This window comes from Rhamphochromis longiceps, linkage group LG7, assembly GCF_057381845.1.
Source record: "Rhamphochromis longiceps isolate RC_006_pf linkage group LG7, R_longiceps_female_GT1.1, whole genome shotgun sequence".
Taxonomy (NCBI): domain Eukaryota; kingdom Metazoa; phylum Chordata; class Actinopteri; order Cichliformes; family Cichlidae; genus Rhamphochromis; species Rhamphochromis longiceps.
The window spans coordinates 53,841,167-53,858,102 of NC_140563.1; the positions used below are offsets into that span (position 1 = coordinate 53,841,167).

Genomic DNA, 16,936 nt, shown 5'->3' on the forward strand with positions numbered 1-16,936 from the left:
CTTTCTAAGGTGATTACAATGAATCTGGATACTATAAGAGAGATCTGAAACAAGTATTTTGTTATGACTGGTATAAAAAAACAGTTTTGCTCTCTATAGTCTATAGCTTGTTACCTTAATAAGCAAGATGCTTGCCTTTAAAGTGTTTTACTTCCTCTGAGGGAGTATATCAACTTGTATGTTTACTCATAGTTGCCATAGTTTATCTCATTTACATAATGTTTAGTAGGCTATTCAATCACTTGAGCGAAATGTCCTACAAGACTGGTAAGCGGTCACGTGCCTGCAAAACATCTATTAGCACTAATTAGCTGGTTGCTAACCAAGCTAGCTTGCACTTTTGACAACTTAGACCTCCATCCTCTTGCACAAATATGGTCACTTTTTGCTCTATAACTTAAGAATGCTTTGCTTTTATTATTCATCGAAAAAGGGGCTTAAGGATGCTAATTTCTGTTGCTTCATCATTAAAGAAATTAGCTATTTTAATATTGCTTCTCTTTTTAAGTGTGCTTTCCTTCAAGCGGGACACATATTAAGTGACAGACTACAAACTCACTCTGACAGCCAGTCACTGTTGCATGAGACCTGGTGGTGTGTAAAAAGATATCTAGCTAAAGGCTTGCGCAGAGTTGAAGGCAAAGCCAGTGTGCTCGCACACCAGCACTTAAAACGGCATCAGACAAACTGTACTTGACTCACACTTGCAAGCTCATCAAACAGAACACTTTAAATTGAGCACACTCACACACTTTTCATAGGCACGCTTCAAAATGAGTCATTTACATTCCGGTCTATGTGCATCTCCAAAGCAGAGGGCCTCCTCAAATCTTTGCTTTCATCTGGATCTGCTGCATCTCCAGAGGAAAATAAGCCGGAGCCCCATGTCTCTCTCCCAGGTTTAAAGGGGTTTAAAGTGCCATTGATTTCTCCTTCCTTTCTATGCTCAGCTAGAGACAGCCTGGTCAGGGATTGGAGGGTTGATGTTTGAAGTATTGGCTTGTGCAAGTTATGTTTCTTACTGTAGAAAGCATTTTTTTCTTAAGACTTGACAGTGTAAATCCCTGAAGCACTTTGGAGAAAGAGGCTGTAGTCAGGAAAACCTGTCAAAGTCGCGCTTTTCTCCTAAAGTTGTCGAGGTTAGGAGTGACTGGAAAGAGGCAATGGGGATGGAAAAGAAATTGGAAACTGCTCACATTAAAACAAACGCACGCACACAAACCACTTGTCAACTGGAACAACACCTTATGTTTGCTCATTAGCCACAATTCTGCGGTAGTCACAGAGGCTTAGGCAATGAAAGTGGATAAAGTGACAGGAGTGGTTGCTCCTTTCACTTACTGTGGATAAAGGTCACCCTCACCCCCCCAATAAAACAAAGGTAGTTCTGAGTGCAGCACTTAAGAGTTGTTTCATTAATGTGATCATTTGAGTGATTCATCCAGCAGTCAAGTTTAAACAAACAAGCCTTACCCTGTCGCCTTTGATACCCATATCTCCCTTGAAGCCGGGGAAGCCGTCTTCTCCCTAGCAGAAGGATAAAGAAAACGATGTTGAAACCATTTGATTGGTATGCATGCAGAGATGATCAAATAAGTCCACACAACTTTCTTAGACGTTTTTTAGCCGGCTGTTTGAATTCCTTTACCTTTTCACCCTTGTGTCCTTTAAGGCCACGCACACCGTCAGCTCCCTGTGATACAAGAACAGGCAGAAATTACAAACCAGTGGGGAGGATAACAGACGGCTACACTTTTTTTAAAACTTAGAAGTAAATTGTGCAAAAGAGGATACTCTTTAGGATGGATTCATTTTCATTGTTTTGGTGTATAAATTAGCATACAAAGTTTCTTCCTTCTTGACCAATCTTTTCATCTTCCCTGAGAGCAGACTTCAGCCATGTAACAGGGGGACTATTAGCTACGAGTCGAGCCACTTGTGTGATCCCCCTAGCTCAGTAGCAGCTTTAATGATTGGATCAGTCACACTTTCTTTCCAAGAATTATTTGATGGGAATTCTTTTGTCTCGGTTTCATCAGATACTAATGGCACAGAGGAAGGAGAGGGCTGTGCACCTTGAACTGTTATCAGCCCCTTTGCCATCTCAGTCTTTCTGACAAACACAGACAGAAGCCTATACAAAACATTTTTAAGGGGATTTTTATTTATTTATTTGCAAAATCACACTAGTCTGGTTGGCCAAACACCAAAAAACAACAACAACAACAACACTCAAATGAGATATTGGGGAACTATTAACACATTAAATACAAATGTATTAAGTACAAAAAAATACATAAAATTAATTTCTTAGTGGTTGATAATCAACTCACCTTCACGCCTCGAGGCCCAGGATAACCAATAGGTCCTTGAGGGCCAGGAGGACCCTAGAGAGACAAATATTTAATAAGAGTTTGCAGCACGTAGTTTTTAACAATCCACACACGCACACATTTTGCTAATCTTATCTTCGTGAATGCAAACACATTTTATGCAAATGTTTCTGAACAAGGACAACAGGAGGGGAAACGATAAAGTGAGAAAAGCGTAAATAAAGGAAGGAAGAAATGAAAGCTAGCTCATGGGAAGCAAATGTAATAAAACTCACCATGTGGCCTTTCTCTCCAGAAGGCCCCTCTTTTCCAGGGTGACCCTGTGAATTATTAAGAGCAATATTATGGCATTTCATTTGAGGATAATTACTACCATAAATACCACAAGGCCCCTTAAACAGAGAAATTAGGTTATTAAAACTGTTGGAGGGACGTATCAAAGTGGAAAACTGCAAAAATAAAAAATAAAAAAAAATAGAGCCATTGCAGTCTAATTGCATTTGAGATTTGTATTAAAGAGGCCCTACTAGCTATCACTGAGCTCAAAAAGCACAGACTGTCATTTTCTTAATTTTGTACAAGCAATATAGCAAACAGCATCGTGCATGTATGACACAAAACTCCACCTCATCAAAAAACGCACACATCCACACACATGCATGGATGCTCATCTGAAAGGACTAAGAGGAAAATGATTGCATTCTCATTAACAAAAGGAGCTGTGCAAACCCTCTGATGGGCTATTAGTGATATGAGGATGGAGAGAGAAACAGATACATGAGAAGAGGCAGAAAGGGAGCACTAAGGTTGGGAATATTGTGCTTGCTTTATATGCAACAAAACAGATTTAACAGGAACAGCCTGGCTGTGTAACTCAGGGAGAACTACCCTCAAAAGAAATTATTAAAAGGCTGAGAGATATTGTGTGTCGTGGGGCTCTACTTTATCTCCTTTTTCTGTTTTGCTTTTTTTTTTTAAATCTTTTTCTTGCCCTGTAGTTATTCAAATCTTGGCCCTATCTCTCTTAGGTGCCACCTGGTACCTTCCAAGAAACATCTGCCATTATAGCAGGTGTACTGTCTGTGCAGGGATGTCAGAGGGACTGTTTGCCTATATAAAGTGCGTCTGTTGTGATGTGTTTTATCCTGTGAAGCAAAAGGCTGTATAAAATAAAATTAGAGATATGGCTTTAAAAATGTGAGTTCTCACAGCTACCTATAAAAAACTCTTTATAAACAGACAGAGGGGAGGAAAAAGATAAAATACGGCTCTTTGGAAACGTGGCCTAAAAACTCACCGGAGGGCCATCAGCTCCTGGCATTCCTGGCAAGCCTGGCTTTCCGGTCGGGCCCTGGGTAGATGATAGAAGGTCAGAGTAAACATGACAAGATAACAAGAGCACACGGAGCCATCACAGGATATAGATGTCTATCGGTATAACAACAACGTGAGGTTTAGCTGATATAACACTGACTATTGTTACATAATCCATTCAAATGCTGGCGAGACATATCCCAGAAGCCCACACATGACACCAGAACCCAGGGGATCACAAAATCCTGTAGGTGTCATCCTTTGGTGATGATGAGTGTGCGTAAAATTTCATTTATTGTCATTATAATTCATTTGAACCTCAGTGGCCAAAAGACAAACAGTAGGATTCTTAGACAAGCAAAGGTACAGACACATAAAATGAATCATGACGATAATAGGATGCAGATTTCTTTTCTCTTTGTTATGCTCATTAGCTCTAGTCCCAAAAATTATTTACATGGTGTTTTGGGGTGGCAAAGTCTTGCATATGTATTGAATGTGTTGTATTAAATTCAAAGATCTACGATTTAAGTCTACTGTTTCGCTTTATTACACTTAGCAAATATCATGATGGCTTTAATGTCTTTTAAAATCAGGGCACACGCGGTACCTACATTACCAAATCCCAAATGCTCAATAATAAAGTGAGTGTGCTCCATATAAGTTAGCCAATGTAATTTAGCTGAAATGAAATTAAAATGTATCAGGATTCAAATCTGTCTGTACCGTCTACAAGGCAACATTTAGTCCTGCATTGGGGATGAGGAGGCATTTGCATAATTGTGTGATAAGCATTTCTGAATAAGATAGCAACTTGGCTTTCCGCTCATGAAAATGAATGCGACCAGCTATTTTATACATTCTGATTCTTTTTGTTTTTAAAGCATCTTAGAGTTTTTTTTTAGTGGAGTTACAGGATTTTAGAGCCACGTGGTATGTTACCTTCTCTCCTGGAGGTCCAATGGGTCCTTGAGGCCCTGCAAGTCCCTGTGGGGAGGATACAGAAATGATCAGCAAGCTTTCATTTCACACTTCCGAGAAAGAAAGATCTAAATTCACACTACATTTTCATCACTCACCTGGGCTCCTGGGTTGCCTTGCTGTCCGGGAGGTCCTGGCTCTCCTTGGGGTCCCTGAAAAAGAAAAATTGTCTAAGAAATCTCCCCATGTAGAAAAGACTGAATAATTTATTGATTTTCAACCAGGCTGTGTGAATGCGAAACTGATTTGGTGACCAGCATTGTCCAGCAAAGGGGAAAATTTCCTCTGAAAAAATATAAATGAGAAGCAGTAGCACACTTCTGCATGATTACCTCATAACAACACAATAAGCCACAACTTTTGGACTGATGGAGTAGCATCTTTCCACGGCTCGAGGTAAGAGACACACACACACGTACACAGTGCACATTACCGCAACTACTTTCCTAATGAAAGAAACTGCTGAGGCACAAACACAACAACACCTTTCCCAATGAGATAACTGGCAATCAATTATATTTCCTCAGGCCAAGAGTCGGGGAACGCTCCTGGTCTTTCATCTCTACCTCGTTGGATCGTTCCCAACAGAACAAAGGAGCTGCTTCAGTTAGGCATTCTCTCATTACAGCCGGGCGCTGCCTGAAATTGAGCTGGAATGGTACAAGCGGCCGAGGTGGACTGCTCAAATAGACCTAAACACAGGCAGCCTATTCTTCATTATGTCTTAATGTCTGATTGAACTGGTGTGTGTGTGTGCTTGTGTGTGTTTGCCCATGAGTGCATATCATGGGCTTTTTTGAGGGTGAAATTAAGCAAACGTTGATTGAAATTGAAATTGTGCGTGTTGGTTTATCTGAGAGTTTGCACATATAGGCAATTTAGTTCATTCCAGCTTCACTTACTATGTTTCCCTTGGGTCCAGGGTGGCCATCCATTCCAGTAACGCCCTACAGCAGGTGACAAAAGAACATTAAGAACAAAAAATGAAAAGGGAAAGGCAGCAAATCTATAAAAGACTAAAATGGACAGAATCAACTGTGTGAATGAATTTTAAAGTCTGATGTATTTGAATCGCTAACTCCTACAGAGAGATATCAGTTTCAAAAATGTGCAGTGTCCACGTTAAATTAAATCCGCTGGAACAAATTAGATTGAAGCCTCGCTGCACTGTAGACATCTATCAGAGAAGCTGAAGTTAAACTCAATAACATATGCTACTCTTTTGTATATTGTGTCTGAGAGATATTGAGTTTTGTATTTCCCCGTGGTTGTTGTTTGTCCTTCCCTTTTCTCTCGCTGCTTATGAGATGCTAAAAAATTGATTCCGCTCTCTAAACTGTAAATCTATTGCTGGATATGAAAAGTTGAGAAGTTGAAGGAGAGGTGAGAGGGTTGGGTGGGGGGTGGGCACTCACAGGTGGTCCAGGAGGTCCCTGAGGTCCTTTTGGTCCCAGCAAACCCCGAGGCCCCTGTGGTAAAAATGAAGGGAAATGAGATTGAGAGTGATATCACACCTGTGAAAAAGGACTGATGCATTATTAAACACGTTCAGCTAAATCAAGTTTCAAAATTATACTGCTGGAAATAACCTCACTTTCCAAATGTCCTTGAGGATTTTCTACAGAGTGAGATGTGAGGGAAAGCTGAAGCCCGCTCTCCTTTTTTTCCTTCTTTCTTTCTTTCTCTCTCTCTTTTTTTACTACTCTTGCATTTCCCTCAGCCGTACCCATGAAACAGTGCTGTGATTTTCTTTCTGTGTGCCATGCCTCACAGCTACAGTTACCCAAGTAGATGGATTGTCCTGACTGTGTGAATTCAAACCAATGTAGCGCACCCTGGTGGATAAAAAAGATCATAACATGCAATATCAAGGGCTTTCTGATGGTTTCTCCTTTTCCTGTCTTTTCCACCCTCCGCAGGGAGTATCCTGCATGGGTGAGGCGGGGTGTGGGAGGCTATTAAAAGAAGCTTGATGTGTTCTGCTTGCTTTTCTCACCACTAGAGATTCCCCTGTACACATGAGTTCTGATCAACATTCACTTTGCACCACAATAGCACTAAAAAATAAAAAATTCCAAGTCTATATGACTATGAACATGTGATATATGATACCAGCCGACAGTATGATTGTTCAGTAACACAATAACATGATGACAGCAGGCCTGCAGCTCTTATACATTTCCCTGAGTGTAAGACTGAATGGTAATATATGTGATCACTCACTGGTTCACCAGGAAGTCCCCTGGGTCCGATCTCTCCATCATCTCCCTGGGAAAGAAAAGAGCAGGTCAGGCTGTGGAACAGACAGTGAATTATAATGGAGGAGAAAGTGAGGATGTGCAAGTGTGTGTGTGTGTGTGTGTAATGTGAAAACATAATGAAGAAACAGAGGAAGTGGGGGATCAAGTTGCATCAGTTGTGTTTAATGGAGAAGGTGAGGGAAATTGGGAAAAGGTATTTTTGCAAAGAGAAAAAACTGAACGTATTATAAGGAACGAAATCGACGAGAAGGAGAAAGTAGGAAGAGAAAGTGGAAGTTCAATTCAAATGATGACAAAACGGTGCGTTTGGGAAGAATCCTGCAAAGAAGTCATTTGTGCAAGAGCAGAACAAATTCAGATAGTGCGACTTCGTGTGCACAGCACTTGAGGTTGATAAGAAAATGAAGGGGCAGGAGTGAAATTCTTTTCTTTTTTTTGTTTTACCCTCTCTCCATCCTCTCCAGGACCACCCGGAGGTCCATGGGGGCCGGGTTCACCCTGTGAAAACAAATATGAACATGTTTAACTGTTGTCCAAATTCCAACAGGCACACACCTCTCAGGTTAAAGGTTAAAATGCTTACTCTGTGTCCTTTTTCACCAGGAAGTCCAGCCAGACCATCAAATCCTCTGTCTCCCTTAAAAGCGGGGAAAAAAGAACATTTAATGATATAGATCACCACCTCAGCTTAAAAATTAACTTCAAAAAATCTTTTTGTCAAAAGTGGCACATTTAAGTGCATCGTGAATGGAAAAGACGACATACCTTTGGTCCAGTCTGTCCTGGCATGCCCCTGGCACCATCAGCTCCAGAGCGACCCTGTAAAAGCAACAGCACATGTTCTACCTCCAGATCAAGACAATCACAGAGCATTTACTATTTGCAATCGCAAACAAACACTGTGAAGTGCATAAAAACTATCATGCTTAGTCTTAATATTACTTCTTTGCTGCTGAATAGCTTGGTTGACAACTTACTCGTCTACCAGGCTTTCCAGTAGGTCCAGGGGTTCCCAAAGGTCCACGTGGTCCCTAAAACAAAAGTGCTGTAAATCACTGAGCCATCTTTTTCATTTCCAATCTATCCACCTAAATTAGGCTTTTTAGCTGATTTGCTAGTAACGGAATATTACAAAGGCTCAGCATTAGTGAACACATTTCCACATTTGCTTAGACTGATATGATCAGAAACTGATCCTGAAAACAGAATGTAGCATGGTGATTTCTAGTACCTGAGGTCCTGCCTCTCCAGACTCCCCCTTCAGTCCTGGTACACCAGGAGGACCCTTAAAAAGAAAAATACTGACTAAAAATTCATATAACAATTGAGCAAGACCATCCTGTGTGCAACAGAATCTGCAGATCAGAGTATTTGTGCTTCAGTGTTTTTGCTGGGAGGTGATTTGCCATACATACCAGCGGTCCAGGTCTGCCAGTCAAACCCATTGGCCCTGTAGGACCGCGCATAGCCAGCTGACCAAAGAAAGGAGAAATAACATAAAAATGAAATCAAATGAAACATATGGAAAAGAAGGAAAGAGGACAATTTAGCTCATGTGTGAATAGAACTGCAGCAGATTTAGCAATTCATATTTGTCTCTGCTGTATACTGTGTCTATACTTGTGCTCTGCATGTTAATGTTAAACTTAATTCACAAAATGCAGCATCTATTAATAATAAATGAGGAAGAACATTGTAGGAAATGTGCCACAAATGCAGTAAAAGTCATGTGATAAGCAGTAACAAAATGTTAAAAACGAAACAAAAATAAAAAAAAAATATGACATTTGAGGAGAAGTGAGGGAAAAAAGTTAAAAGTATAGAATGAAATGATCTGAAATAAGATATTTTCCACATGAGAATCTTATAGTTCGCAGAGTTTAGCAACAAAGAGCAGTAAAAATAGCAGAAATGTGAAGGTGTAAACTGTTACCCTAGCCTGCTGCATGATGGCTTGCATCTGGGCCTCCTGTGCTGATACAGCAGGTCCCTTCTGCCCAGAGTCACCTCCGGCGCTGAGTCTGAACTATGGAAGGAATGATAGCTTGGTGAGACTTCAGTCCCATAAAAAGGAATACACAAGAAACAAAAAAATGAGAGCCAAGAGAAGCATGTGTAAGGACTAAAGTGCTGGCCTGTGGCAAAATTAATCTTTTAAGTTTAAACAGCCACACACTGTTACCAACAATAGCTCTAATATTTCTTTAATACAGTCTGTCCATTTAAGAAAAACAACAACAAAAAAAACAACAACAACTATGCTACAGCCTCCAGCTGTCAAATCAGCTCCATCCATGGCTGCTTGCAGGCCATAATGTTCACATTCGACTGCCATCTGGTGGTGATAAGCCAGCATTACACCCTAACATGAATATTCATGCCTATGGTGCAACTCTTGACTTTGTTTGGGCCAGACATCTTGGTTTGGATTACACAGCACAGTCCTCAGGAGACTGACTGTCAGTTGTGCTGCAGATGCAGAGGCAACACAGCAGTGAAATGCTGTGCAGGATTTCAAAGTCACAGAGAGGGTTGTTGCCACGAAGCAAAATACAAACCGTTGATCTAGAACATCAGGGATGAGTCAGATGTACTGCAGCTGAATAAAAACAATATTTTTTCATATTTTCCCACAAATCCCGCAGTTTTTCTTCGTCCACTTGATTCTATCTCTGCCATGCAAACGAGATGTTCTGATTTATCAAGAAATGGCTAAAAAAAAAAGAGAAGCTGCTTCACCAGTGTCTAGATTTGCCACCTAACCCTGCCGTGCTGCTCATGTTGACTCCATCATTTCAAGACAGAACGTCTTGAAGGCGTGTTTCTCATTAGACTTGGAGCTCAAGGATCGCCGGCTTTCTGCCAGCAGATACACCAGAACACCTTGTCCAGACAGAGTTTGCCACATGACTCCGCCAGACAGTTTTTGAGGAATCCTGAAACCACAACTCTGTATCTGCACAACTAATCAGTTACAACCGCAGCAGCAGCATTTTCCCAGCACCTAATAAAGAAAGCGGAGGAGGTAGACATCACAGGAAGCTATTAGGATGTCTGAGCAACTGTTGCGGTCAAGTCTGACATAGAAAAAAAAAAGATGCTCGGTAGCATTAACTTTGCTGACTTGGCTAGGATTTGTGCAGCTTAAAGCAGCTGACATTACAGCTGTTATTTAAGAATCTCACTCAACATGTTGAAGCACATATTTATGCAACAAAACGCTCGTTAGTAGGGCTGAGTATCGTCACTGATTTCTAGAATCGATTCGATTCCGATTCACAAGGTCCCGAAACGATTCGATCCACGATTCAATTCTATTTGATTCAATTCGATTTGTATCTGGGAAATTTTGCCTCAGACAGTCAGAAATATTCTAATTCAGATCAGTACATTTACATATATTTGTATCTATAAAAAGGAAGCTGACACTCGCAAGACTTTATCAAAGGTGTGAGCATCACAGCAGATGCTTCTGTGTCAAAGTAGCTGAAGATAAAACACAGAAAAACATGAAGGTGATTTTTCCTGGCCTGGGATTTTATAAAAGTATTCTGCAGTACATCAAAAACGAAAGAAGAACATTAATCAACACATGAACATTACCTCTGAAGTTACAGCGGTTTTATTAGAGACACGGCTAAGCGTTTTGCATTTTGCATAATTTTAAAAAGTTTCAATTTGTTCAGAAGCCCATTGAACAACAGAAATGAGGTTTTCTTTTCGGAAGTAAGTGAAAGGAAAAAAACAGCGGCCAACAGCGCTGTAAACAACGGTAGACTTGTGGGTAACAAGCAAGCAAATAATGAAGAAAACAGATTTTTAGACGGGAAACTGTTCTTGAAGTACAGAGAGAGAGAGAGAGAGAGAGAGCTGTGCATGAAGTGTGGTGGAAGCAAAACAGCAAAAGTCAGAGGGAATTCATGACGATGTTTATGTGAAGCGTAGTTTGGATCTTCTTTTGCTGCTGGTTCGGTCAATATTGTTTGGAGAGAGATAAAACTAACAGCTTTAGAATCAGCGCAAAAAGGGCGTAAACACAAAGCGCGGACCCGCCGAAACATCAGAATCAGCGAGCTGTCGGCTTTCAGCCCCGACCGTGTCCGTGCCGTCGGGTGAGAAAGGCGACATCTCACTGATTCTTGTCCGTGGGTCTGCGCTTTGTGTTTACATTTATGTGCAGAATCCGTGTTCCTGCTCTCATTTACTGTTTTAGCTGTTTGGTGGTTGTTGAAATTTTGTGAGGTTTCACCTGAGATTCTGGCATTTTGGGCAAAATAAATTTATATTAAAAAATCGATTCAGGATTTTAATGAATCGATTTTACGTTATCCAAGCCAGAATCGATTTTAATCGATAAATCGATTATCAAAACCCACCCCTACTCGTAAGGGTTAGGCTCATCATAAATGGCTTGATGGGAAACCCCCTTTATTCCACTTCATTGTATAAGTTATCGCTAAAACACGGTGTCAATAATAACAATTGGTCTTAAAGGAGGTTAAACAAGGATTAAAGCACTAAGTTAGAATTTCTGACTTTGGAAGAAGAAGAAGAAGAATTGTATTTTACTTACAGGCAGCATCAGGACAGTTCCAGGAGGTCCTGGCAGGCCATCAGCACCAGGAAGACCAGGACGACCTGGAAGACCCTTAGATGGGAAATTACAAACACAAGTGAGTGTTTTATTATTTGTATTTGTAAACCTCTGGTGATGTTTAGGACATTAAAAAAAACAAAAAACAACCTTACCCTCTCTCCAGAATCTCCAGGACTGCCTGGTGGGCCGGAAGCACCTGGGGGTCCAGGGAGACCCTATTTTAAACAGAAGACCTCATTTAACTTCTATATATACACACAATACAACACAAGGTTTTGCCTTCATCTTGCAAAATGGTCACATACAGCAGAACGGAATGTGCATGTGGCAATATTTTATAAGAGAGGCTGTGAAGCTGTAAATCTTTGTGGGGTATTCTTATTTGTTTATATTGTAGTGCAACGCTTCAGTGGCTGGACTCCATCTGCAGGGTGTCAAAGCAAATCTGTATTAAAGGAATCTTCCTAAATAAATGACGACGTTCCTTCGACATCTAATCAAGTCCAAAAACCGCTTTGGGGGAACTGCTCGGGCCACTCCTTTTTGCATCGGGAGCCAGCAAAGCATTAAAACTCGAATTTTCTGGTAGTGCAGACAAACAATGAATGCGTGAAAGGAAGCTCTATTGGCTTTTCTTTACCAAGCGGCTGCCAAAAAAAACGGCAGCGATTACGATGCGAGGGGGGGGGGGAAGGAAAACACAGGAAGTTAAGAGACAGGAAGATTCACTTACTGTTGGCCCTTCAGGCCCAGCCGGACCTTCCACTAACATTCCCTGAAACACACAAGCACAAATCATTAGGCCTCATTCATAAGCACATGGCTGCAAACAACACTGTCACACTTGAGTACAATACACAGGAAAACGTTCACTTGTAAACTTGTCCCTTCATCATGTTCCCATCTTTGCTGACTCATGTGCATGCATGCCTGTCACTGCAGCTGTGTTTGCAGTCGATCCACAGAGAACGAGAGAGTGGCTGCAAACAACAGGCAAAGCCATCCTGAGGTGCTTCCCCTACCCGGACAAGTTCAGTTAAGGGCTAATCAGATCAGTGGGGATGTTAAACTTATTCACACATGCAAACGGAAACATAAAGCCAGTTTAGCCATGCCTATGAACATTTTGGAATTAGTTCAGTCTAAGTGTAGGGTTAGTGTTTGAGTTAGGGCCTGATCAGTAACACTGAAAAGGCAATAATAGCAGTTCATCTCATTTCAATGTCTCAAAGACTCAAGGATCTGACTTAACAGATGCATCAGTGCAGCTCTACAGCTACATAAATACCACATTGTTTGCTCTTGTGGTAGCAATTTGGCTTTTTGTTTTCTGAGATTAAAATTCTGCCCACTCTCCAAAGTTCAAGCTGCCTTCAGAGCATTTTTATTTTAAACACTTCCTTCAGACTTGTTGTTTTTTTTTTTCTTCAATCCCTGCAGTTATTCCTGTGTGTCACCTGCATTGTGGCTACTGATTGAGGGGCTGGGTCTGTACATGTATTTATTTTTCATTGAAGTTAGCACTTCATAATACAGCCCACACTTGTACTTGTAGCATAATTTCTGTCAAAATTCCTGCAAAATATCCAGACGTTGTGCTACTTAAAATTACTTACTGACCAAATAAATGTATTTACAGAAGCGTCTTTCCTGTAAAAATCTGACTTGTTAGGTCCTTATTTTAGTGTACCTATCATTAAGTATTTGTAGGTAAATTTTATTGCATACTTTTAAAAATAAAAATACATAGAAAGTCCACTCAGTTACAGGGGAATTACACCCTCAGTCAAGGGCTGTATTATAACATGTTGCCCTTTTGTAATTTTTTAGCTTTCTTAGTTTTCTACCTCACAGCTTTTTGCATGTTGCAAAGGGACAAAAGCACACTGGGAGGTTGCGTATGTGTGTTCCAGCATGCTTATACGTGTGCATACACAAAAGCTCATTAAGGAAGTGGACTCAAAAAAACATGAACTCCTTCTGTAAACACTGAAGGCACTCAGTCACAGAGGCAGGTATGCCTGGTGGAGCTCCATGACTTCTGTTTGAAGTAAAACAGCTGGTGCTATATTAGATACATGCAAACCTTTTGTGGCATATATATCCATATAGGAAGAGATTTTCACAGTGTTACCTGCATATATATATGAGTGTCTGTTTTAGGTTTTTTAATTGAACAATTCCTTTCATACTTCCTATTGTTCTTCCTGGTTTTACTTCCCTTGTGATTACACGCTCCCTACACCGTGTGTAGAGCTTATTAACAATTGCCGCACGGCTCTACAACAAATGTTTATGGTTTAGCCACGATGAACAGCCAGGAGCAAGGCCTCGTCCGAGGATGCTAACAGATGACTGTGGTGAGCTTGTGTGGCTTATGGAGCCTTATTCAGGAAGTAAGGGATAGTTTGTGTTTAGATGTGGATTACACATATGTCCTCCCCATGAGCCCAAACGGAGCCTTCGTCTGCTGCTTGTGTATGTTGTTCAAACAGTCATACTCACAGGCTCAATAACAGCAGGCTCTCCCTTCTGTCCTTTCTCACCATGAGCTCCGTAACCCTACACAGCACAGACACAAAAACAAAGTCAGCCCACCCTCACTTATCTTCATCACCTTTATGATTTATTTTTATTCTGCAGTGTATCCTGTTTAATTTCACCTGCCCATAATCCTGAGTGTTAGCGGGCAGCCCTATGTTAGGCAGCTCTGTGCCGTAATCGTAGGTTTCATCTAGCTCTCCGTCATAGTTTTTCAGGTCCTCCTGATTGAACCCTTCCGTGTAATCATAGGCATCCACATCCAGGCCAGTGCCGGTGGCGATGGACCCTCGGTTTCCGGTGCCTGCGCTGGCTGAGCCGCCTCCCACTGACACGGAACTTCCTCCACCCCCGAGAGTGATGGTGGAACTGCTGCTGCTGCTACCACCACCTCCACCACTGACGTGCACAGTAGTGCTACTGCTGCTGCTGCTGCCTCCACCTCCAATGTTCAGAGTACTGCTGCTGCTGCTGCCACCACCTCCAATGTTCAGAGTACTGCTGCTGCTGCTGCCTCCACCTCCAATGTTTATTGTACTGCTGCTGCTGCTGCCATCTCCATCAATGGTGTGGGTCCTGTCAAAGTCATAGTCGTCATATCCGTAGGATCCGTAGTCATCGTGGGAGGCTCCTGCCTGTTGGAACAATTAACAGGACAGAATAATTGAGGATAACTGGCAATGTGGCCTTTTGAATACCATTCCATCCATAAACATGATAGCTCGAAAAGTTTTGAATGAATTCTGATCAAATTTTGCAGGGGTGTAGAGTGGGGTGGTGTTAACAATCCATTAACATTGGGCCTACATCCACCAACATTTTCAAGATAAACGTATTGATTTGACAATCTAATTATAATTGACTTACCATTGTGGTGTGTCAGCGTATAAAAGTATCGGATAGAGATTTAAAATATCATGACAAGTTTGACCTCTGACCTATCCTTCAAGGTCAATAGATTTAATGCTGATAATAATGCTACATAGAGCTATTTAAAACCATGTTTCTTACTGCTATTGTTTACACACATAAATATCACTTAACTTTGAATCTCAAGTCAAGGTCAAATAAGGTCAAACTTTCATGAAACATCTTTTATCTTTAAAACTATGCTTTAAATTCTACTGCCTTCATTTGTATTGGCAGCATGTAGGAAATGATACTGGTACATGGAGATTCTAAACATCACACTATAGTTTGCATCCAATCTATGCTTCATTTTTACTTTTCCTTGTTTTTAATCACTGTTGCACATGTACATTTTCTCAGACCCTTACTAGGCACCTGTGCACTTTTACATTAACTTTTTTGTTTATTTATTGTAGACTTTACTATCTATCTAGTCACATTTGACCTCTGACCTTATTTTTACATTCTTTACATTTCTTTCAAGAAGGCCCCAAAAAGGTTTTATGTCAACTGAATGAGAATGAGCCGCCTAGTTAGTTAGAAATAAACTGTAATATAATATTACATAATAAGCCCAATTTATATTTATGTCCCATTATTCACAAATCAGTAGTTATTATCTATGACCTATTCCTACATACATGTTTGTGTATTCTGTCACCCTACCTTTGTCTGACTTTGCCTGTGCTACAAACTTCTTAAAGTTTTTTTAAAAGAACAAAGAAAATAAAATGAATATATACAAAGTACAATACCATTCATAAAGGTGTGCAGTAATACTGGCAACAATTAACTCCCATGATTAATGTCCACCTACTGATGTTTTGTTGCTGGAGATTGTGACTGTAGTCCTTTCACCAGTGGTGATGACCCTCGTTCCAGTCCCGGCATTCAAATCAACCCTTCCCCCTGCTCCCAGGTCCAGCTCGCCCCCAGTGCCGATGCCGGTGATGGTGACACTTCGAGAGGTATCAACGCCACCAGGTGAAGACGTGGAGTCATAGTAGTCGTCATAGCCCTCATAGGTGCCGTACGTGACCCCCAATGCGTAATCATCTTCTCCTCCTCCAGTATCAGTACTTGAAGAGCTGCTGGATGAGCGAGAGGATGAGCCGGTGGAGATGGAGGTCCAGTCGGTGCCAGTCGAACTGCCTTTCAAAATCTCACCCCCTGTGATCAGACTGTCCCCTTCTGTCTCCTGTAAAGATATTTGGAGGGGGACGTTGGCATTGGATGCTTTACTGTAGTAACATAGAAACAATACAGTTATGTATAAGATGCGGGCATTTAGAGCAAACATGAAATGGTACCTCTTTTGTGGTTGTCTCAGTTGTCTCAGAATCAAGAGTTGAGTCATAAGGCTTTTCCAAATCATCGTAGTAAGGGTATTCATAATAGTAGCTGTCCTCCGCTTTCTTCTAAAGGGAGAAAAACATTCCACCAGCATTAAGAGAGTGTGTGACTGAGAGAGAAAGATTGGCAATCAATTATTAGCAACATGATTTTTAAATATGTTGCACTGCGCTATTGCCTCTGGCTGGCTGATGTTTGTACAACCGGTCGACCATCGATCAGAAGCACAAAGGAGTTCCTCCTCCTTGTGGAAAGCTCACACTGTATCTGCCTGTTGTAAACTGCTATGACTGAATGACACATTGCTCTTACATAGTTTTCCTAATGACTCCAGCACCTATCTTTAGAAAAAAGGAAAACAGAGGGGCAAGATTTTGTGTAACAAACAGGGCCCTGGGCAAATCAAAAAGTCAAAAGGAAGAGCTTCCTGTTCATCCTGTAACACTTCTTTGACATCCCGTTAATTAGCACACACTGAGTATATTGGTATTCAGTGGGAAAAATGACACAGTGCATGAATGCAAGCTTAGGCAGGCACCACATCATTCCTAAACATGATTAAGTAAATGCATAGACTGATAACTTGGTTCTTCCCAGTCAGCACTTTTCCTCTGGCACATTGCAGGTTTCTTACACAATGCCAAGAG

At 41.1% G+C, this 16,936-nt stretch overlaps 1 protein-coding gene across 3 annotated transcripts in view; it reads right to left on the reverse strand.

Moving 5' to 3' along the window:
• The window catches only part of col5a1 (procollagen, type V, alpha 1), a 74,867-nt gene that overhangs the window by 22,191 nt on the left and 35,740 nt on the right, over positions 1-16,936 (reverse strand). For 2 of the 3 annotated variants that reach the window (XM_085414302.1, XM_085414301.1), the window contains exons 6-29: positions 16,247-16,354; positions 15,754-16,134; positions 14,150-14,662; positions 13,992-14,048; positions 12,220-12,261; positions 11,639-11,701; positions 11,463-11,537; positions 8,823-8,915; positions 8,305-8,361; positions 8,121-8,174; positions 7,867-7,920; positions 7,655-7,708; positions 7,473-7,526; positions 7,334-7,387; positions 6,852-6,896; positions 6,044-6,097; positions 5,531-5,575; positions 4,727-4,780; positions 4,590-4,634; positions 3,631-3,684; positions 2,609-2,653; positions 2,334-2,387; positions 1,649-1,693; positions 1,474-1,527 (exon numbers count right to left, since the gene is read on the reverse strand). In XM_085414302.1, coding sequence (XP_085270428.1) covers positions 1,474-1,527; positions 1,649-1,693; positions 2,334-2,387; positions 2,609-2,653; positions 3,631-3,684; positions 4,590-4,634; positions 4,727-4,780; positions 5,531-5,575; positions 6,044-6,097; positions 6,852-6,896; positions 7,334-7,387; positions 7,473-7,526; positions 7,655-7,708; positions 7,867-7,920; positions 8,121-8,174; positions 8,305-8,361; positions 8,823-8,915; positions 11,463-11,537; positions 11,639-11,701; positions 12,220-12,261; positions 13,992-14,048; positions 14,150-14,662; positions 15,754-16,134; positions 16,247-16,354 — 2,154 coding nt within the window. The remainder of the gene's footprint in view (positions 1-1,473; positions 1,528-1,648; positions 1,694-2,333; positions 2,388-2,608; positions 2,654-3,630; positions 3,685-4,589; positions 4,635-4,726; positions 4,781-5,530; positions 5,576-6,043; positions 6,098-6,851; positions 6,897-7,333; positions 7,388-7,472; positions 7,527-7,654; positions 7,709-7,866; positions 7,921-8,120; positions 8,175-8,304; positions 8,362-8,822; positions 8,916-11,462; positions 11,538-11,638; positions 11,702-12,219; positions 12,262-13,991; positions 14,049-14,149; positions 14,663-15,753; positions 16,135-16,246; positions 16,355-16,936) is intronic. The other variant, XM_085414303.1, reaches the window with a different exon arrangement.